The 22,721-nt window shown below is 43.0% G+C and overlaps 1 protein-coding gene across 5 annotated transcripts in view; it reads right to left on the bottom strand.

Annotated features, from left to right (window-relative positions):
- Positions 1-353: 353 nt before the first annotated feature.
- The window catches only part of Slc26a8 (solute carrier family 26 member 8), a 54,154-nt gene continuing 31,786 nt past the window's right edge, over positions 354-22,721 (bottom strand). For 3 of the 5 annotated variants that reach the window (XM_090355800.1, XM_090355802.1, XM_090355803.1), the window contains 11 exons: positions 21,621-21,734; positions 17,576-17,653; positions 11,342-11,437; positions 9,497-9,603; positions 9,338-9,407; positions 8,373-8,465; positions 8,125-8,256; positions 6,435-6,809; positions 4,579-4,633; positions 4,310-4,491; positions 354-1,215 (listed from right to left, as the gene is read on the bottom strand). In XM_090355800.1, the coding sequence (XP_090211926.1) occupies positions 748-1,215; positions 4,310-4,491; positions 4,579-4,633; positions 6,435-6,809; positions 8,125-8,256; positions 8,373-8,465; positions 9,338-9,407; positions 9,497-9,603; positions 11,342-11,437; positions 17,576-17,653; positions 21,621-21,734 (1,770 nt within the window). In that variant the 3' untranslated portion in view covers positions 354-747. Of the gene's footprint in view, positions 1,216-4,309; positions 4,492-4,578; positions 4,634-5,065; positions 5,240-6,434; positions 6,810-8,124; positions 8,257-8,372; positions 8,466-9,337; positions 9,408-9,496; positions 9,604-11,341; positions 11,438-17,575; positions 17,654-21,620; positions 21,735-22,721 lie in introns of those variants that run through there. The other 2 variants (XM_090355801.1, XM_090355805.1) reach the window with 2 other exon arrangements.

The following is a 22,721-nucleotide window of genomic DNA, read 5'->3' as shown; positions in this document are numbered from 1 at the left end:
ATGCTACCTATGTTTTTGTTTGTTTTCTCAGTTGTGGGGCTTAAACTTAGGGTTTGGGCACTGTATTTTTACTCTAGAATATTTTTACTCTAGGCTAGCGCTCTATTACTATGAGTCCTCTTTTCTGATGATTAATTGGAGGTAAGAGTTTCACAACAGGGCTGGCTTTGAACTGTGATCCTCAGATCTCAGCCTCATGAGTCGCTAGGATTACAGGTGTGAGCCACCAGCACCCAGTGCCCCATTTTCTTTTCCTTTATCATGTTTACCCACTACATCCAAGTCTCTTCTGGATCCCTTCCCATTTGACATTCCTTTGGGAATGCAGAGAAGGGAGAAGGGGGCAGGAAGGATTTAAAAAAAAAAAGCAGAGTTGTATATTTTATTTAAGCCTCATCTCTGGAGAAAAAGGGACAGAAATGAAAGTTACAAGTAAGGCAGAGATGGTGTGGCACTAACCCACTGCTGTGGGTTATATGTAGAGAGAAATGCAAGGGACCATTTGCAGAAGGTGAAATGAGGTAAGGAATCTAGAGATGACTTGTCACTTAATGATGTGATCTGTGAGTGTGAACCCAGCAAGGAAAAAAGAAGTTGGAAAGTGGAGTAACAAAGAGAGCATAGCTGGGTCATACCCTGTCAATGTCTCCAGACAAGTGATCCTTTCTGGATAGGAAGGACTTGCTGAGATTTTCTGAGCCCTTATTCCCACTTCAACTCCTAGGCATTCTCACTGTCAGTGCTCTCTCATGAATAAAAGCCTGTATTTTGCCGTTTCCTGTCCACAGGTTGTGTCCGAGGCTGCATCTGAGAAGAGGACCTGGGACCTGCAGGCTGATAGTCAGACCAGTATTGCCACTGAGAGTAAGTGGGAGATCTTGGTTTGGCTTTGGGGTCAGGTCTCCTTTCTCTCACCAAGTCCAGATGTATCTCCTCTGGGTGCTCGGGCTCAGGCTCCAGCTCAGGCTCCATCTCGGCTTGGTTCTCAAGTTCTGTTTCAGCCTCTGGCTCTGATTCAGGGGCCAGATCTGATTCAAGATCCTGATCCATATTTAAAGTCATATCTAGCCCATTCTGTTCTGACTCCAATATGGGCTCCAAATCCAAATCAAACTCCTCTTCTATTGGCTCCTGGGCCTTGGTGAAGCTCTGGGTTCCAGTTCTGGGGACTTCTGGAAGACTACTAGCACTCATTCTATATCTTGATTTGTCATTCTGAAATACATGCAATAAGATGAATTGAAGTTGCCAATTGATTTAACTTGGAGCAGGAAAGGCTCTTCACAATGCAACAGGACTTAACATACTAGAATCATGAATTCTTGGCAATGTAGAAAACATTCTTACCTAAATCTGCTTTTCATCTCAATTTTCTTAGTCATTCACTGTTCTTTAGCCTTGGCCTCTCTAGTTTAGTTAGCTGAGATTGGACTTCATGTCTGACCATTTAAAAGCAGTAGTCTTACAGCATTCTGAAACATCTTGTGTGGGTGTGTGTGCACACACGCTCGCGTGCGTGTGTGTGTGTATGTGTGTGTGTGTGTGTGTGTGTGTGTACCAGTACTACTGCTTGAATTCAAGGCCTGGGTGCTATACCTTAGCTTTCCCCTCTTCCACACCCAAGGCTGGTAATCTACCACAAGCACCACAATTCTACTTTGGCTTTTTGTTGGTTTAATTGTATGTGGAAGTCTCCAAGGCTTTCCTGACAAGGCTGGCTTCACATCTCAGCCTCCTTAGTACTTAAGATTACCGATGTGAGTTACCCAAGCCCATCCTTATCTTTTTGATCTTACTTACCTTGTTAACCCCCAGTTATCCTTAAAGGGGGGAAGGTGGGGAATAGGAGGGGGCTGTTAGTGACCTGGCCTCTGGCTCTTTTCTTATTTCTTATCTTTGCTCATGCCCTTCCTTTGGCTTGCCCTGTCCATCTCTAGCACATTCTCACACATTCATCGTACTCATCTTTCCGGATCACAACCAAGATGATCAGCCGGCTTCCGGGCCTCCTCTGTGTTCCTGCTGTACCTCACTCACATTTCCATGATTGGACTTTTAATGTATTTCCTTGTTTATTTATACATCTGTCCTATACTAGCTCTTTGTAGTAGAGCAGTATCTAGTTTTCCATGTCCCCAGCACCAATCCTGCAGCGTGAACTCAGTCTGGCCACTGTCTCTGAGCTCTTTTTACTCATAGCTAGTACTTTTTCCACTTAAACCACAGCTCCACTAATGGCTTTTTGGTGGTTAATTAAATCTCATGGACTTTTCCGCCTGGGCTAGCTTTGAACTGTGATCTTTGCATCTCAGCTTCCTGAGTATTAGGATCACAGGTGTGAGCCACTGGCACCTAGCTGAGAATATCTTTTATTCTTGGAAAATTTAAAAATCATATCACAATGGCAACACTTTTCTCTTTTCTTTCTTTCTTACCAGTCCTAGTGCTTGAACTGAGGGCCTTGGCACTGTCCCTGAGCTTCTTCAAGTGGTAGAATACTACCACTTGAGTCATAGTGCCTCTTCTGCCTAACCTAGGGCTTTGTGCATGCTAGGCAAGTACTTTACCACTAAGCCACATTCCCAACCCCAAGACTTTTCTTGTTACATAAATCTAAACATTATTAAAAACCTTAGTAAGAAAAAGCACAAAAGAATTCCTATTATTATTAGATTGTATTTGATACCAGTCTACATTTTTCATTTTTTCTTTCCATTTTTTTTTGAGGATGAGGAAGAAAAACTTTTGACCTACATAGATACTGATTTGGAAACACTGAAGCAAATAGGTCTTTACTTGGTATTAATAAAAGATTTAAAACTTCTGACATCCATCTTTCTCTTTTGTATTTGTTTATATTGAATACATCTCATCTTACTCACAATATAATTAATAGTCAAAACATTAGTCTGGATTATATCACCTGTACTCTTTTATTTATCAGGTTTATTTATTCCAAAAGTTTGGGTGTGGTGGATTTTAAAAAAATGTCTATGGGGAGGGGGGAAATAAAGGAGAACAAAAACAAGAGAAGGGGTATCAAGGTTTGAGAAGTAATGTACCCACTACCTGACAAAACCCCTCTATACATTATCCTGACAAGAAAATACAACTAAAAAACAAAATGTGGCTCATGGAAGAACATGGTAGTTCAAAGTTGGCCAAATTTTTTTAAAAAACGTGAGACACAGTGCCAGGAGTTTGGCCTAGTGGTAGAGTGCTTGCCTAGCATGCATGAAGACCCGGGTTCAATTCCTTGGTACCACATACATAGGGAAAAGCCGTAAGTGGTGCTGAGGCTCAAGTGGTAGAGCTCTATCCTTGAGAAAGTCCAAGGACAGTGCTCAGGCCCTGAGCTCAAGCCTAGGACTGGCAAAAAAACAACAACAACAACAAAAAAAAACCTAAAAAACAAAACATGAGACACTATCTGAAAAAAAGAACTAAAGCAAAAAGGGATGGATGTGTGGTTTAATTTCAAGGTCTTGAGTTCAGACCCCCGGTAGGCTTGGGAGAAAATTAGGAAACAAACAAATGTATTTTTGTGTGTGTGTTTTTGTGCCAGTACTAAAGTGTGAATTCAAGACCTCATGCTTTTGCTTAGCTTTTTCCACTCATGGGTAGTACTCTACCACTTTAGCCATATCTCAACTTCCAGTCAGTTATTGGTTAATTGGAGATGAAGGTCTCACGGACATTTCCTGTTCAGGTTAGCTTTGAACTGCGATCCATGGATTCAGCCCCTGGAGTAGCTGGGATTACAGGAGTGAGCCACTGGCACCAGTTAAACAATCTTCCTTCTTTTCTTCCTTTGCTTTTTGTGCCAGTCCTGGGGCTTGAACTCAGAGCCTGGACACTTTCCCTGAGCTTCTTTTGTTCAAGGCTAGCACTCCACCACTTAAGCCAGATTGCCACTTCTGGCTTTTGTTGTTTATGTGGTACTGAGGAATTGAACTCAGGGTTTCATTCATGCAAGACAAGCACTCTACCAGTAAGCCACCTTCCCAGCCCCAAGAGTATGAGCAATTGGCATGGCAGTAAACATGACTGTTATAAAAGTCTGGGGAGGGCCTCTCCTGGGTGGGGCCAGTGTTATGATGCAGCAGAAAAGTACTGACAGTAGAGGTACATGGAGCCTCTGGTCCTCTCTGGCCAGAAATTTTCAACCTCTCAAATTCTGACATAGCCATAGAAAACAAAACACAAAGACCCGACACCCCCTCCCCACCACCCCCTGCTTTTCTGAACATTGTTTATCTTCTCTAAACCCGCCATTCTCCCTCAACTCCAGTGTTTCCCATCATCCCACCTTGTCTGATTCTGAGAAGGTTTCTTGGATCACTGTCTCAGATTCATCCACACTTAACTCTGACTCCATCAACTTCCTTGTCACAGCAGACAGCACCGCATCATGAAGGCTGAGGAAGAACTGGGCTTTGGTGATACCATCATCAAAGAAATCATTCCTCTCAAATGCCCTGACCACAGAAGCTACAAGGAAAACCCAGAACATACACAGTTGTCAACACCTGGGAGGGGAGCAAGATGCGACCCTCTCCTTGGGTGAAGGGTACTCACAGTGGCATCCTGCAATGAGCACCAAGATGTTGGCATTTCGGAAAGCATTGCACATCTGCAGAGAGAGAGAGAGAGGGAGTGGTGGGAGCACTTTATATGTGCAAGGAAATGCCTTCTAAATAGCTGAATGGGAAGCCTTTTTGATTGTCGAGGATATATGTGTCTTTGTCCTCTCAGTCTTCTCAGTGAACTTCCCTGGCATGGGGTTCTATGGATCAGGAAATGTCTGACATGCTGGAAATGAAGACAAGACCATCTCAGGTGGGGTTGGAGGGTGTGTGAGAGGGATAGCCACTCACAGTCTCAAGTGGGGGCAGTTCACAAAAGAGAGGATGGTTATAAGAGGAGGCTCTGGATGGAGACAGGCACAGACCCTTGGGAGAGTCATCTCAGACGGCCCTCTCTTTAGTGTTATTGCTTAGTGTTTGTGTGGGACTAAGGAACAGAACTCAGAAACCCAGAGGGTCACATCCTGCGCTGCTCTGCCAATTTACATTTGATTTCAGTAGAAAGTCACATGCTTGGTATCAGGTGAGCAAATATCAGATACTGACCTCAAGTTTATTCCAGTCCATACATGAGCTTTGGCACAGAAATAAACAAATAAAATTTTCACCACAAATGTCTTGGGGCTGTAAAGTGGAAGAATACCATGTGTCCCCTTGGAATAGAGCAGAAAGAAAGTCATCTGCATAGATCAGATGGATGGTATCAAGGACAAGAAAATAAGATGCCTTTACAAAGAGAGGCAGAAGAAGGAAAGATGGTTCAGTAATTCTATGGGACTCAGGAAAAGTACATTATGTCGGATGCTAAAATTTCAAGTGCTGGACAGGCTACTTACAAAGCTTTGAGCCTCAGTCACTTAAAGGAAAATGAGTTCTTTTTGTTTGTTTTGCCAGTCCTGGGACTTGAACTCAGGGCATAGACACTGTCACTGAGCTTCTTTTGCTCAAGGCTAGTACTCTACCCCACTTCTGGCTTTTTTTGTTTATGTGGTTCTGAAGAATTAGACCCAGAGCTTCATGCATACTAGGCAACCACTCTACCACTAAGCCACATTCCAAGCCCAAAACAAGAGTTCTTATAAGAATTAAAAGGAAGAGTGGCTGGTGCTGGTGGCTCATGCCTATAATCCTAGCTACTCAGGAGGCTGAGATTTGACAATGCTGGTTTGAAGCCAGCCTTGGCAGGAAAGTCCTTGAAATTCTTATCTCCAATAAACCACCAAAGAGCCAGAAGTAGAGCTCCACTTTCTGGTGTTTTGTTGGTTAATTAGAGATTTGAATCTCATGGATTTTTCTGCCTGGACTGGCTTCAAATTTCAATCCTAGACAGGATTTCAAGTATGAGCAACAGCATCTGGAGGGACACTGTTTCGAAGGAAAACAATCATCCATCTTTTTTCCCCCCTGAGGATGAAGGCAATGAAAAGGAAAGTTGGTACAGGTACTAGACGAATGGCCCTACCTTGTGGTATCATTTTACCCCAACTTCTCCCAACCTGAACAGAGGATGCCTTAGTACTTGGCTTGGAGAAGTTAAACCTAACAGGAATCATGGTGAGGTTTGGGGTTTTGTTTGTTTTTCAGTAGCATTATAGGTAACTCAGGGTGCCTAGGGCTTGGCCCAGATTACAGCTTCCAGGGTGATAAGACTTTCCTTTTTTTTTTTTTTTCCATTCTTTGAGACATAATGTTTCATGCTTCCTGGACCAAGCCCAGCTCCATAAATTGGAGTTTTCTTTCATTGCTGATTGATCTTAAGCTACCTGCAGGGTCCAGATCTCTGGTAGCCTAGAAATCTCCTGTTGGTCCCAGAGCCACTGGGTAAGGGGAGTGAGTGTGGGTACTTACCTGTCTTAAGACAACTGAAGCTTGAGAATCCACATAATGAACCATGGAGAAGTCCAGGATGATGGTGTGGGTGCTGGGCTGAAGGGAGGATTCTGAGTAAGGTATGATGGATCTGCTCCTCTCCATACTTTCATTATTATTGTCCGACAGTGGTATAGAGCTTTGTCTTGAGGGGTATGCAGATAGCCAGGTTTTGTCCACCTCCTCATAGTTTTGCTCTGGATATCTCTGAGATGTAGAAGATATTGTGTAGGGTACTTGGTCCTCAGAAGAACTTTCGCTCGAAATCATGTTCTCAAAATAGGAGCAGCGGACTAGGTTAACAGATGATGTATCAGTGTCCAGTTTATTTTCAAATCGTTCTAAGTAGACAATCTGGGACAGGAGAGATAGAGGAAAACTGTGGTTAGACACCAAGAAGAACTAGAAGTATTTGCAACTCTGCTGTATCTGCCTCCTAGCTCACTTCCCTCTCTTATACAACTTCTCCCTAAACTGAGCTACATTGATTGTTTTCTTTTTTTTTTTTTTGCCAGTCCTGGGCTTGAGCTCAAGGCCTGAGCACTGTCCTTGGACTTTCTCAAGGCTAGCACTCTACCACTTGAGCCTCAGCACCACTTCCGGCTTTTTTCTACGTATGTGGTACCGAGGAATCGAACCCGGGTCTTCATGCATGCTAGGCAAGCACTTTAACCACTAGGCCAAACTCCTGGCCCCATTGATTGTTTTCTTATCCTCACTTTCCCAACCTCCTGTATCCATCAATGCCATTGTTATGGTCCTCATGGACCAGACTTAAAATCATTCTTTGATTTATTCCCTTCCTCCATGCCTGAGTGCTAATGATCTCCAATGCCTAATAATGTCTTGTCTGAAGTGATTTCTTGTGAGGCCCTTCTCTCAGCGTGTGTGTGTGTGTGTGTGTGTGTGTGTGTGTGTGTGCTGGTACTAGAGCTTGAACTGTCTTTGCATTCTTGTTTGTTTGGCTTTCTGCTCGAGGCTGGTGCTCTACAACTTAAACCACACCTCCACTTCCAGCTATTTGGTAGTTAAGTGGGGACAAGAGTCTCTTGGATTTGTCTTCACAAGCTGGCTTCAAACCATGATCCTGAGATCTCAGCCTTTTGAGCAGGTACGATTACGGGTAGGAGCCATTGGCTCCCCGCTCAAAACACAAACATTAAGTCATGCAGAAATCTGGGCAGCGGAAACCAAGGAATTCCTGACAGTCTCAATAGCCAGCCATGATCTCCTCCCTGAAAGTAGTCAGGACTTCTACTGATTCATGCCTGAACCTCAACCTCAAAAAAGAAACAGGAGACTTTATTCCTGAGTAGAGACTTCCCAGTTCCAGTTTTCTCTGTGGTTGGTCTATAAGTCAAAATCCCTTTGGGGTTTTTATTTGTGTGTATGCATGCCAATACTAGGGCTTGAACTCAGAGCCTATGCATTGTCTCTTAGCTTTTTCCCTCAAGACTAGCACTCTACCACTGGAGCCACCACTGCACTTCCTACTTTGGTGATAAGTCTCATGGACTTTTCTGTTTAGGCTGGCCTCAAACTGCAGTTCTCAGGTCTCCATCTCCTGAGTAACTAGGATTACAGACATGAGCTACTGGTGCCCCGTGATTTTTGTTCTTGTTGTTGTTGTTGAAAGAGACAAATGTAGGAACCAAGAGGTATTTCTTACCCTGGGCTGTGGCTGAAGTTCTTCACAGTCACAGAAGCATCTGCAAAGGTGGTTATCCTGTAGATCGGCATGACTGTCATTAAACAGCATGAAAATCTCTTCTTCTTTAAGAGGCACTCGTACCATATCGAGCTGAAAGACAGAAGGGAAGGGACGGGGGAGTAATAGAATGTAAGGAGGACCAAGAGGCAGAAGAAGGTTTGGCCCACAGGAGAGCATGTGAAGAGGGGAGGGAGGGGAGTGGCTACCTCATTCAACAGCTTTTGTTTTATGTGGTATACATTTACATATGTGATGGAGTTACAGAACTGGAAGATTTTTACCCCAGGGATGAGTATAACCTGTAAGACAAAAAGAGAAATTGAAGGAAATTTTACAGGGCTTTTTGGTTGTTCTTTCTGTTTTTGCCAGTCCTGTGACTTGAACTCAGGGCTTGTGCACTCTCCCTGAGCTTCTTTTGCTCAAGGTTAGCACTTTACCACTTGAGCCACAGTACCACTTATAGCTTTGTCTGTTTATGTGGTACTGAGGAATTGAATCCAGGGCTTCATGCATGCTAGGCAAGACTCTGCCACTAAGCCACATTCCCAGCCCTCTTTTTCTTTCTGTTTTGAGAAAGTATTTTGCTAACTCAGGCTGTCCTCAAACTTGTAATCTTCCTGCTTCAGCCTTCCTGTATTAGGATCACTCCAACTATCTACATTCTTTTAGGGAGGAAACTTTCAAGCCTATTACAGAATCCATCCTCCCTCCACCCCTTCCCTGTTACAAAAGCCAGAAACATTTTCCTTATTTAATTAATTAATTTATTTATGCCATGGTCCTTGGGCTTGCACACAGGGTCCACTCAGTCTCCCACTACCCTCCCATCTCTTCCTTCTGAATAGTAAAGGTTACAGGCATGATCTACAGCACTGGTTTTTTCCTCTCTCTCTTTTTTTTTTTATTCTCTGCTCTTTCTCTTTTCTACCCCATTTCACACTCTTCTCTTTATTCTTAGCCTTCCTCTTTTGGAAGTCCACTTATAGAGGCTCCTCAGCAGACTGCAGAACTATCCAGACTGAGCCTCTTAAGAACTGGCCCCCTTCCTCCAGCATCCCCTCCTGGTCTTTGTGAGTGGAACTTCAGTGTGGCCTAAAACATGAAACTAAGCCATGGGCTTTGTCCAACCCCATCCCATGGACCAAGGTGTGGCTCTGATTTGGCTCCTTACCTCCCGATAGTCATTGATGCTTCTGTAAATGTTGGTGTTAGGAATCTGACCCAGGAGCAGAATCTTAGTTCTGGAAGGAAACACACTTAACTGTAAGACTTTAGGGAAGCCAGGCCTTCCCTTGCCATGGTTAACCTCCTATTACTGGAGACAAAGTACCTGTGTGAACGAACCGTGATGATGAAGAAGGTGAATATTAGGGAAACAAGGAGTCCAACATCCAGTCCCAGAAAAATCACACACGAGAATGTCACCATCCAAATAACCTTGTGAAAAAGGCATTGTGGAGAAAGAGGAAGACCGGGAAATCAACAATTCAGCAAAATAGAGAACACATCAGGCCTAGCTCTGAATTTACCCCCACCTTTCCCCCCTGTACAGCTGGCCTTTACAGAAAACATTCTATAGCAATCATTAGTTAGATCTTCAAGCCAAGCTGCCTAGCGATTCTTTCATAGAATTCTCACCATCACCACCACCACTACCACCCCTCTCTGGAAGCTTTGGTTTCTTTATATGCAAGAGATAATGTTAGCTGGTGTAAAGGCTGTGTTAGTAGTAGAAAGCTCATTTGGAGGAATGGCACTCTACTGCTTCACACACACACTCACACACACACACACACACACACACACACACACAAAACTTTGTATAAATCCCACTTATAAAGCAACCTAAGACACTCAACAAAGGGTAGTATTTATTTTAAAGCCTATTGTAGTTATTACTATCAACAGGTGATCTGAACCAGAATGTTTACAGCAGAAAAACAAAACAAAACAGGATGAAACTCTCTTACATATTTACTTTCTCTCCCCACTGCCACTTCTCACTATCTAAACATAATATTCGCTTATTCTCTGCAGTCCAGTAGGCCTGAGCCATTTTACTCCTGGACTAGAAACTTTCTGGGCACTGGATCATGGGGCCTCTAAGTCCTTCATACTCCTTTTCATAATTCTCTGCCTCTAGTGGGTCCTTCTCTCATCTTATTAGATCCCCCCCATCTTTTATTTCTTGCCCTTTTTCTATTCTGTATTCTTGCATTTGTGCCTCTCAGAGAAGCAGGACATTCCAGCCCAGATTCTGCCTCGTATTATCAAGATTGGTGTCCCTTATCCCAGAAGCTAGTTACTTTATTAGATTAAAAGATTAAAACTCCCTCGTATATGCACTGAATGACTTTCTTTTTTCTTATTCTTTTTTTTTAAATCTTGGTTGTGGAGCTTGAGCTCAAACTCGGGCTTGGGTGCTGTCTCTGTGAGCTTTTCAGCTCAAGGCCAGCACTCTACCACTTGAGCCATGGTCCACTATCAGTTTTCTGGTGGTTAATTGGAGGTAAGAATTACACTGACTTTCCTGCTGTCTGACTTAGAACTTTGGTCCTCAGATCTCAGCCTCCTGAATAGCTAGGATCACAGGCATGAGCCATCAGTTCTCCCAGTGTTTTTTTGTTATACTTTGCACAATTGGAATGAGGGCTCCATTCCTGTTCAACAACCTTAACACTTCCTCACCTACACATTTATTTATGATCTTTTCTGGTATTGGACATTGCACTTTCTAGGCAAGTACTTTGCCACTGAGCCACCTCCCAGCCCCTACCTACCTACACTTTTTTGTTGTTGTTCAGTTGTGGGGCCTGAACTCTGGGCCTGGGCTCTGTCCCTGAGCTCTTCAGCTCAAGGCTACCACCCTACCCCTGGAGCCACCGCGCCACTTCTGGTTTTCTAGTGGTTAATTGGAGATAAGAGTCTCATGGACTTTAGTGCCCGGGCTGGCTTTGAACCAAGATCCTCAGATCTCAGCCTTCTGAGTAGCTAGGATTACAGACGTGAGCCACTGCTCCAGGTCCCACCTACACTTTTAAAGCACAAGAGTACAGGGCTTTGAAGAGTTGCTAGTGTTCTTCACATCCATGGCAGATCTCTCTTGTCTGTTCTCTTTCTCTCTGTGGCCTTCCCACTCTGTCCTTCCCTTCCTCACCCGGGCTTCTGCACTCACACAGTCATACTGGTCCTGCCTCCACAGACTGGGTAGGTTGTAAATGGTTTCAAGGTAGGGCAAGACGTTGCTCAGGATAATACCAGCCAGCACAGCCTGTGGGAAAAGGTAAGCCCTGCTTCATTTTCCTTTCCAGGGAGGCAAAACTTCCAAATCCCCACAAAGGAATCACAAAAAGTTAGTCAGCCTTGTCCCTTTGTGTTGCTGTTTTCACTTAAAAACCATGGCCAAGCTCAGATTCATGGTTCAATCAAATAATTCTCCACATGTTTTCTTTACTCTTTTTCTTTAACTCTGTTAAATACATGAGACCAAGGCTAAAGCTAAGGTCAAGGCCAAGGCCTGATTGATTCATCCACTCATACTGCAACGTATTATTCAAGCAGACCCTTGTAGATCCACTTTATCATTCACACAGATAGTGACCAAATAGCCCAGCCGTCTTAGGCCCATTCTGTTTCAGTGCTGTTACTGGGGTGTGTAGGACATGATCCTTGGGGAACTGGCACCTCTGGCTACCTGACCTTATTGAATCTGTTTGGCAAATGTATTATTTGTATTGCCTATTCGAAGATGGGCTGATAAAGTAAGAGAGATTCTGCTCAAAGAAAACTCTAAAATTATCTCAATTGGGCTTTTAATCAAGTTCAGTCATGATATAGAGCTGTAATTATTTTACTAATGAGATATCATTTTTAATCCATCAAATTAAGCAAATTAAAAGCATCATATACATGATTCTTGAGTACAAGCTGGTGCTGCTCTTTTGGAAAATCATTTGGCCACATATCAGGAAATACTGCCATGCTTTCACATAGAAATATTGGTGTCTCATATTACAGACTAATGCTTTGTACAGTTAAGTTACAACTATTCAAAGTGATATCCATTCATAGAAAATAATGTTTAGACAATATGCTCAAATGAATAGTGGTGGTTTATTTGCAATTATGAATTTTCTGAAGTTTAAAAAATGAATCTGTCTACTTTTCTAAGTTCAGGAAATAAAATCTATACTTAATAAAAGATTAGTAGAACACTCTTCAGGGACTCAAATTCAAATGTAACCTCTTTTTCTTTCTGTTTTCATTTTTTTTTTTTTTAATGTAGACCATCTGGGTACTGGTGGCTCATACCTATAATCCTAGGTATCAGGAAGCTAAGATCTGAGGATCACAGTTCGAAGCCAGCATAGGCAGAAAAGTCCTCATGAGACTCTTTAACCTCAATTAACTACTAAAAACCTGGAAGTGAAGCTGTGGCTCAAAGTGGTACAGCACTAGCCTTAAGCAAAAGAGCTTAGTAACAGCACTCAGGCCCTGAGTTCAAGCCTCACAATGACCAAAAACAAACAAATAAACAAGATAGAGCAGACTGTCCTAGAACTTGAGACTCTCCTGCTTCAGTTTTCTGCATGCTGGGTTAACAAGCATATACTACTGTGCTTGCCTTAAGATCTATCCTACTTGAAGAAACATTTTTAAGACTGGGAGCATGGCCTAGAGGTAGATTGCTTGCCTAGCATGCATGAAGACCCAGGTTCCATTCCTCAGTACCAAATACATAGAAAAAGCTGGAAGTGGGGCCAGGAGTTTGGCCTAGTGGTAGAGTGCTTGCCTAGCATGCACGAAGACCCGGGTTCAATTCCTCGGTACCACATACATAGCAAAAAGCCGGAAGTGGTACTGAGGCTCAAGTGGTAGAGCTCTAGCCTTGAGAAAGTCCAAGGACAGTGCTCAGGCCCTGAGCTCAAGCCCAGGACTGGCAAAAAAAAAAAAAGAAAAAAAAGCTGGAAGTGGTGCTGTGGCTCAAATGGTAGAGCTCAGCAGGGTGTGGTGGCTTACGCCTGTAATCCTAGCTACTCAAGAGGCTGAGATCTGAGGATCAAGGTTCAATGCCAGCCAGGGCACAAAAGAAGCTGAGACTCTTATCTTCAATTAACCTCCAGAAAACAGGACGTGGGGCTTGGCTCAAGGGTAGGGAGGTAGCCCACAAAAAAAGAAAGAAAGAAAGAAAGAGAGAGAGAGAGAGAGAGAGAGAGAGAGAGAGAGAGAGAGAGAGAGAGAGAGAGAAAGAAAGAAAGAAAGAAAAAGAAAGAAAGTCATTCCTAGAGCTCTACCTTTTTTTTGGGGGGGGGGGAGTCATGGGGCCTGAACTCGGCCTGGGTATTGTCCCTGAGCTCTTCAGCCCCAGGCTACCACCCTACCCTTGGATCAAGCCCCACTTCCTGTTTTCTAGAGGTTAATTGGACATAAGAGAGTCCCTCAAGTCCTTTTGTGCCAGGGCTAGCTTTGAATCTTGATCCTAAGATCTCAGCCTCCTGAGTAGCTAGGATTACAAGCATGAGCCACCCACACCCATCTTAGGAATGACTTTCAACTGTGATCTTCAGATCTCAGCCTCCTGAGTAGCTAGGATTACCAGTGCGAGCTCCAAGCACCCACAAAAAAGCTCTGGCTTTTCTGGAACATGCCCAAGGGTGAAGGGAATTCAGTGGGTCACTAGAGGAAATGTCTCCTTCCCCACTACACCATCACCTTTCCAGCCAGGAATCTCCAAACTTTTAACAATTTACAGATATGTATGGCAAGAAGGAAAAGAAGCTGGGCGTGGTGGCTCATGCCTATAATCCTAGCTACTCAGGAGACTGAGATGAGGATCTTGGTTCAAAGCCAGCCTGGGCTATACAAAGCCTAGAGACTCTTATCTCCAATTAATCACTGGAAAATGAGAAGTGAATCTGTGGCTCAAGGGTAGGGCAAGTAGTCTTGAGGTAAAGAGCTCAGGGACAGTGCCTAGGCCAGAGTTCAAGCCCCATGACCACCCTCTCCCCCCCCAAAAAAAAGGAAAAGAAATTCAACTTCACAGGGTTTCTGTGGGATTTTTTTTTTTTTACTTGATTCAGGGAGTATGGAGAGAAAGTTTTTTTGTTGTTTTATTTTTGCTTTTGCCAGTCCTGGGGCTTGAATTCAGGGCCTGAGCACTGGTCCGTGGGCTTCTTCCTAAGCAAGCACTCTACCACTAGACCAAACTCCTAGCCCCAGGAAGCAAAATTTTTAATAAAACTATATACAATTTTTTTTACCTTTCTGAATGTTAAGGTCAAAGTGTGCTCACTGTATACAAAATAAATAAATATTGTACTGATAAAATTTCTATCTTCAAAGAGACAACAATTGTTAACTCTCTGGGATAGTCTATATGGATTTGTTTTACTGGTGGTATTGTGGTTTGAACTCAGGGCCTCACATTTGCTAGGCAAGTATTCTACCACTTGAGTCACTCTGTCAATCTTTTTTTTTTGGGGGGGGGGGAAGGTTGTGGGACTTGAACTGTGGGCCTGGGTCTTGTCCCTAAGCTCTTCAGCTCAAGGCTACCACCCTACTCTTGAGCCAGAGTGCTACTTCTGGTTTTCTGGTGATTAATTGGAGATAAGAGTCTCATGGACTTCAGTGCATGGGCTGGCTTTAAATTGCAATCCTCAGATCTCAGCCTCCAGAGCAGCTAGGATTTTTGGCGTGAGCCACCAGTGTCCAGCTTGCCAATCTCTCTTTGTCTTGGCTACTTTCCAGGTAGGATCCCACTTTATGACTTGGCCTGCCTGGACTGTCATCCTTCTATTTTTACACTGGAATGACAGGCATGTGCCAATGTACCCAGTCATTATTGTACTTCCCCCATGGCTTGAGATGACAGGCATATGCCACCATATCCAGACATTAATTGAAATGGAGCCTCAAGAATTTTTATATTAATGTGTCAGGAGTGTGGCCTAGTGGTAGAGTGCTTGCCTAGCATGCAGGAAGCCCCAGGTTCAATCCTCAGTGTCACATACACAGAAAAAGCCGGAAGTGGTGCTGTGCCTCAAATGTCAGAGTGCTAGCCTTGAGCAAAAGTGCTCAAGATAATGCCTAGGCCATGAGTTCAAGTCCTAGAACTGGCAAACAAACAAACAAACAAAAACAATTTTTATATTCAGGCTCACTTCAAATTGCAATCACCTGCCCTCTGCCTTGACTATTACAGGCTTGAGCCACCATACCCAGCTGTTCTGATGCTCTATACATTCTTCCCCCACCCCATCCAAAATTAGAATAACAGGCTGTAGGTATGGCTCAGTAGTAAAGGGCCTTCCTGACGAGCACAGGGCCCTGAGTTCAATTCCAGTACTGAAGAAAAAAAAAAAGCTGGCATTAACAATGAGTGTGCTGTTTTGTATCTTGCATATCAATTTGTGTTAGTGTTCTGCTAACTAGTTAAAATCTTGGCAGGATGTTCTAGGTGTGACTACAGAAAAATTTTGCAACATTAGCAATCTGTTGTCTTTCAAGGAAGGAAGAAGTTATCGGTGGTGTAAAACTCAGTCAGCTTTCTTGTTGCAATAACCATTCTATCAATGAGAAATGGGCTGACTAGATGCTATAGACATAATGTGTCATGATAGTCCTCAAAGCAAGGACTACTCTCTCTGCAAGGTGTTTATCACAAATGCCTGCAGTTCAACTTTGCGGCAGTTCAACTCTACTGATGGTGAAAGGGGAGTTTGGGAAAACTTCAGAGACAACAAATTCAGCATGTAACTAAACCATTACATCAGACAAGAAACAGTCTCACCTCCCTAAATATTTCATTTTAAAAAATGACTACATGGACCAGGAGTTTGGCCTAGTGATAGAATGCTTGCCTAGTATGAATAAAGACCTAGGTTCGATTTCTTGGTATCACATACATGGGAAAAAAAAAGCCAGAAGTGGTGCTGTGGCTCAAGTGGTAGAGTATTAGCCTTAAGAAAGCCCAAGGACAGTGCTCAGGCCCTGAGTCTAAACCCAGGACTGGCCAAAAAAAAAAAAAAATGGCTACAATCCTAGCTACTCAGGAGGCTGAGATCTGAGGATCATGGTTCAAAGCTAGCCCAGGCAAGAAAGTCTGTGAGACTCTTATTTCCAATTAAACACCAAAAAGCCAGAAGTAGAGCTATGGCTGAAGTGCTGGAGCACAAGCCTCAAGGAAAAAAAAAACCTAAGGGACAGTGCCCTGAGTTCAAACCCCAGGACTGGCACAAAACAAAACAGAAAGAGCTATAGCCAACATCAAGAAAGCTGAAAAGGAGGTGATGGTCCTGGTTCTGTACTGTAACTGAGAACAAATTGTTCATGGTCAGTAATGAGCACATGTGACATCATCGGGTGTCAGGCGATATCTCATCCAGAGGAAAGAAATGGCACACTTATATAGAGAGACAGACTAGCTTAATACTGAGTTAAAATCCAATGCACAGACACCTGCACTCAGTGTTGCTAACTAACCCAGGGGCAGTGTGGCAGCAGTAGGAGGTAGAGATTGAGTTCAAACAGAAGGCAGAATCAGACCTTCCAGAAACAGTGTGGGAAAACAGATGGCCTGACTGCACAGTGGGTTTCCAAGCTTGTGCTGGGAATGGGGGTCTGGCAATTGAAATCTATGGAGTCATTTCTTACTCCGTTTTTACTTAGAAATCTTTCTCTATAGCTTAAGCAATGAAGATTGAGAATAACAGTAGTGTTTCTTGAGCAGTTACTAGCCCAACTCATACATATATTATACATAAACATGGATTATCACATATCATCTTATCTAACTCCCTATGATAAGCATTTTATGATTTTTATTGTAGTTTATTTTTGTACCAGTAATGAGGCTTGAACTCAGGACCTCATGTTCTCCCTTGGCTTTCTTGCCCAAGGCTGTCGCTCAACCACTGGACCACACCTCCACATCTGGCTTTTTGCTGGGTAATGGAAGATAAGAGTCTCATAGATTTTTTTTTTTGCCAGTCCTGGGCTTGAGCTCAGGGCCTGACCACTGTCCTTGGACTTTCTCAAGGCTAGAGCTCTACCACTTGAGCCTCAGCACCACTTCCGGCTTTTTTTTAATCTATATGTGGTACCGAGGAATTGAACCCGGGTCTTCATGCATGCTAGGCAAGCACTTTAACCACTAGGCCAAACTCCCGGCCCGAGTCTCATAGATTTTTATGCCCAGGTTGTCCTTGAACCATGATCCTTAGATCTCTGCCTCCTATGTAACTAGGACTACAGGTGGGAGTAACCAATCCCCAGCTGCATCTGTCATTTTAAAGGAAGAGAACCAGAGATGGGCTGGGGCAATCACTGGGCACAAAATGAATGTGATTCCCCACCAAGATGCCATACAGACATTGGATCTTTCTTTAGTTACTTGATGCATTCTACTTACATTAGGCAGTTCGTAGAAAAAGTGTCCCACCTTCACCATGAGAAGCAGCATCACACCTGCGCCTACCAGAGATGCAAACTGAGGAGACAGAGCCGGTTGGAGAGAAACCATCAGGAACGTATTGGTTCCTGTCTGTACCTGAGGCCTTCTGCTTGGTGAGAAGCATGTCACTGTTTCTTAAAAGGAGCTAGGTTCAATGTGAGAATGTTTTTAAAATAAAAACTGACATTTGTAGGGTCTTATCAAAGGGCTAAACACATAGTAGGGTATCTGTTGAATAAATATGATCTGAAAAGTTCCAAGCTTCCCTGAGTATTTGAATCCTTATTGCTAGAGCTTTGTGCTCTCCTTGACCATTTTTAGAGTATCCCTAAGTTGACTCCTTATTAATGGCCTTAAAAGTCTAACCTTTCTACTGAAGTAAATATGACTAAGCATTCTGCTCCTGGAACTCTTCTGCCGGGAGCTTGTGTAACTTCTAACCCATCTAATAGCTTCACGAGTGTTTCATCCTTAAAAATACAAGATGATTATTTCCCACTTTCCTGCCTCAGTTGAGGCGTAACACAGACAGCAACCCTGGATTCAAGCCCAGCTGCTCACCACTGGGCCAGTGTCACTCAGTATTCAGGGATTAGCACTTGGCAAATAAGGCAAACAGTTCACTTTAGAATCCCAAGGTTCTATGGACATGGTCTGGAGCTCATTAGCTCCTCTATTGATAAATGTCTACCTTTTAAAGCCTCCAGTAGTTAAAAATGATATAAAGCAATGTTGTTTCCCACTGTGATGAAGGTTAAACTGTCACCACAAATCAAAACAGTGGCCAGAACTGAGGGAGTCCCTCCCATCTATCCAATCAGCCATTTAGCAACGTTTCTCTACTCACTATTCCATCCCCACCAAGCATTTCATTTTGGCAGTATTGGGGTTTGAACCTATTTTTCTCTCTTTCATAATAATGTGTGCGTGTGTATGTGTGTGTGTGTGTGTGTGTGTGTGGTTGTGGGGCTTGAACTCAGGGCCTGGGCTCTGTCCCTGAGCTCTTTTCCTCAAGGCTAGCACTCTCACTTTGAGCCACAGCTCCACTTAGTTTTTTTTTTTTTTTGCCAGTCCTGGGCTTGAGCTCAGGGCCTGAGCACTGTCCTTGGACTTTCTCAAGGCTAGAGCTCTACCACTTGAGCCTCAGCACCACTTCCGGCTTTTTTCTATATATGTGGTACCGAGGAATCGAACCCGGGTCTTCATGCATGCTAGGCAAGCACTTTAACCACTAGGCCAAACTCCCGGCCCCTCCACTTAGTTTTTAAGTGGTTCTTTTTAAAGTGGTTAATTGGAGATAAAAGTCTCCTGAGGACTGTTCTGCCTAGGCTGGCTTCAAACCACGATCCTCAGATTTCAGCTTCCTGAGTGGCTAGGATTACAGGCATGAGCTACCAGCACCCAGCTTATAACTTATTTTAAAAAGCAGTTCTAGGAAGGAAAGACAAGGTAAGAAATCCAATCCTGAGGAGGCAGGAAACAGAAAAATGGAATGCTTAGGTGTTGGAGGAGCTGAGCAATGGAGTGGGGACATTAGAACTGGGCACTGGCCATTGGCCTTGAGCTCCTTTCCTCTTCTGTGCCATGGTCGGACATGTCAAACCCCAGGCCAGGCCAAGGCTAGAAGGGCCATGTTTTTGTTAGGTTTTGTTATTTGCTATTACCAATAGAAGGAAATGGTGTAGTTTTTTTTCCTAGATGGAGAAATAACAAAATGGAATCAGGACACATATTCTCTGTTTGAATTTAGGCCAGCTAAGAAGTAAAAATAAAATGACCCTTTGTGGCAGGTCATTTGGGAGAGATTCAGAGCCAGCCCTCTACTTCTCTTTCCTGGAGTCCTAAGAATCTTTGAAAAAGAGGGATCTGTTCTCATACACAGTGGATTTAAAAAAACAGAGAGAGGGTGCTGGAGAGGATACACCCTTTGTTGTGGGTTGAAGAAGGCTGAGTAAGTCTGGAAGATCTTTTCTGATGCAGGTTAGAAAGTAAGAGTGGGTTTGGACAGCTCTCTGTGTGGGGCCAGAACCAGCATCATTCCTGCTTGAGCTCACAATTTGCATTGCCTATCAGTGTCCTGGCATCTCTAGTGCCTCCACACTAAGGGCTACTGGGCTGAAGTGACAGGTGTCATTGCTAAGAATGTGCTGCAGCAGCAGAAAAGCAGAAAGCAGGTCATAGGCTGCCTTTGGGTCAGGCCTTTTGTCCAAAGGCTAAAATGGTAGGAACAGGCTGGTTCAGAGCTTAGACATGCCATTATATGCTGGGGTATTTCCAAAGCTTGGCCTTTCTATTCCCTAAATCAGCTAGTAGGGCCAGCAAAGTTATTCTTCCTCAAGACCACCACAAATAGGATGGCATCCTGCTTCTACAATAACTCTGCTGATGATGTCTTTTTTTTTTTTTTTTTGGCACTGGGGATGGAACCCAGGGCGTTGCACTTGCTAGGCAAGCGCTTTGCCACTGAGCTACATCTCGGCCCTCTGCTGATGACCTGAAGCCCCTGTTTCTCTCTCCCAGCTGACATATCTCCCTTACATATCCTGACCACCAGAAGTGGAAGTGTGTCTCCACTGGTAGGAAAGCTAACCTTGAATGGAAAAAGCCAAGAGAGAACACAAGGCCCTGAGTTCAAGCCCCAGTACCAGCACCATATCCTAGCCCCATCTTGGGACACTTTCTCCATCATTCTCCTGTTTATAAGACCTTATGGCTCTTTATGCTTGCTGTGTCCATTTTGCACTCATTTTTTCTTGCACTGTGATTTAACCTTTTCCAATGTGTGTATCTTGTCTCCCCAAATTGGTATTGCACTTATATACTTGAGTCAACAAAGCATGCCATTAAAAGTTAATGGAACTTATAGAGATTCCCTTCTTGAATACTTGTTTGTTAAACATATCATTTGAAATATGATGTAAAAATCAATGTTAATAAATTCTTTAATAAAAAAAGTTAATGGAACTAATTTCTAGAATTGCCATTTCCATTTCATTTTATATAAAAACCTTTTGTTCTGCTTCTAAAAGCTTTCATGCCTACACAGAAAATCCTTCCTTTCACCATAGCCTGCACTACTCTTTCCTGTCAGGCTGGAGAGGACAGGGCCAGTGAGCCTGGGAGACACTCCATAACAGCATAACTCAGACTGCAGGCTGTAGTCTCACCTAGGCCCTTGTTCTCACCCTGCCTAATCTTTCTGACTTCCATTATCTTTCACTTTATATTTGTCTGTGGACTGTGATACTTTGTCTTTCTTTCATTAAAACCTAGTGGTCATTCTCTTGACACAGCCTCTGACTGTGCTATGCCCTCTCATGCTTCTGAGGCATGAGTTTGCCTTTGACCTTGACCACTATTTCTCTGCCATCTGAATCTACCCTGACTCATTCCTGGGGCCTGCCAGAGTTTCAATCTTGATAACTCTGACATTTCATTGCAACACAGCCAAGATACCATGCTCTTGGAGTAACCTGTTATGATTTTTGTCTAATCACTTCAAAACTCAAACATTGCACTTAGAAAGCCTGCAATTAGGTTACCTTTAGAATCTTTTCTATCACTCTCCTCTCTGGACTCTTTCATTCCATTTACTAAACATTTATTCATTCAGAATACTTGAAGGATGTTATGTAAGTCATTTTTTAAGCAAAGGTGAAATGGTCCTAAATTTCTCAGGTTCTCCTAGACAAATGCTCAACCCCTTCTAAGGTCTCATGTTTTTGTGCATCAGACCAAGATCCTCCTACTTCTGCTTCCCAAGGCACTGAGATTATAGGCATGAACTTTTATGCTTTGGGACCAATAATTTTTAAGACAGAAATCTAGGCAAAAATTAAAGTAAGTATAGAATCTAGTTCTTCCAAATAAAGATCTTCCCCATAAAGCATAACATTAAAGTTAGAATTAAATCCATTTATTCACTTCTGTGAACATACACCTAAATCAACACAAATCTCTGCTTCTATATACATGTTAGAGATGAAATTCTTTTTCAACATACCTGTTGTCTTCCTCCAGACTTGTCTTGGATAATAGTCCTGGCAAGAGCACCAGTAAATACACAAGATTTGAAAAAGGAACTCATTACATTGCAAATGCCAATGGCTATCAAATCCTGTAAAAAAAAAAAAAAGCAGACCCTTTAAGCCCACTTTTTTTTTTCTTTTTTCTTTTTTTTTTTCTGGTCATGGGTCTTAAACTCTGGGCCTGGGTGCTATCCTTGAGCTCTTCAGCTCAAGGCTACCATCCTGAGCCACAGCCCCACTTCCTGTTTTCTAGTTGTTAATTGGAGATAAGAGTCTCACATTCTTTAGAGCGCAGGCTGGCTTTGAATCAAAATTCTCATATCTCAGCCTCCTCAGTAGCTAGGATTATAGGGCGTGAGCCAACCCACCCAGCTCACATTTCTTTACTTTCTTTCTTTCTTTTTTTGTTATAGAAAGCTACTTGAATTTGGAACTAAAGGTATGCAGTTTATTTTTTGTGAGTGTGAGTTAATTTTATTTATATCATTTTCAATGACAGATTTAGAGAATTTTAGAAAGAATATAAAAATGGAAAGTCTGATTTTCTAGATTAAGTCACATCTTTGTTTTAGCTATCAGTCATAAGGAAGCATTTTTTTTTTCAAGGTAATAAAATAAGATTCTTGCTGCATACCAGTGGCTCCCACCTGTAATTTTAGCTACTCAGGAGGCTGAGATCTGAGGATCAGGGTTCAAATTCAGTCAGGGTAGGAAAGTCAATGAGACTTTTATCTCCAATTAACCACCAAAACCAGAAGTGGTGCAGTGGCTCAATGTGGTAGAGTGTTAGCCTTGAGCTGAAGAATTCAGGGACAGTATCCAGGCCCAGAGTTCAAGCCCCACAACCAGGAAAAAAAGAAAAAGAAAAGACTCTTGCCTTACACCCCTCTATTTCACAAGCACTTGGATTCAGACTAACAGGAAGAATCACAGTGTGTTCTTCTCCCTTCTATACTAGTCTAAGATCCAACGAGAACATTCTTTTCCTCCGTATTCCCCTCTTGTGTTCAAGGACTAACATAAATAATAAACAAACAACTAAAAGCAAAGCCAGTGCAAAGTGAGTCATGACTATA

Source organism: Megascapheus bottae, chromosome 22, assembly GCF_031878675.1.
Source record: "Megascapheus bottae isolate mThoBot1 chromosome 22, mThoBot2.hap1, whole genome shotgun sequence".
NCBI lineage: Eukaryota > Metazoa > Chordata > Mammalia > Rodentia > Geomyidae > Megascapheus > Megascapheus bottae.
This window is presented reverse-complemented; position numbering and strand designations above follow the sequence as displayed.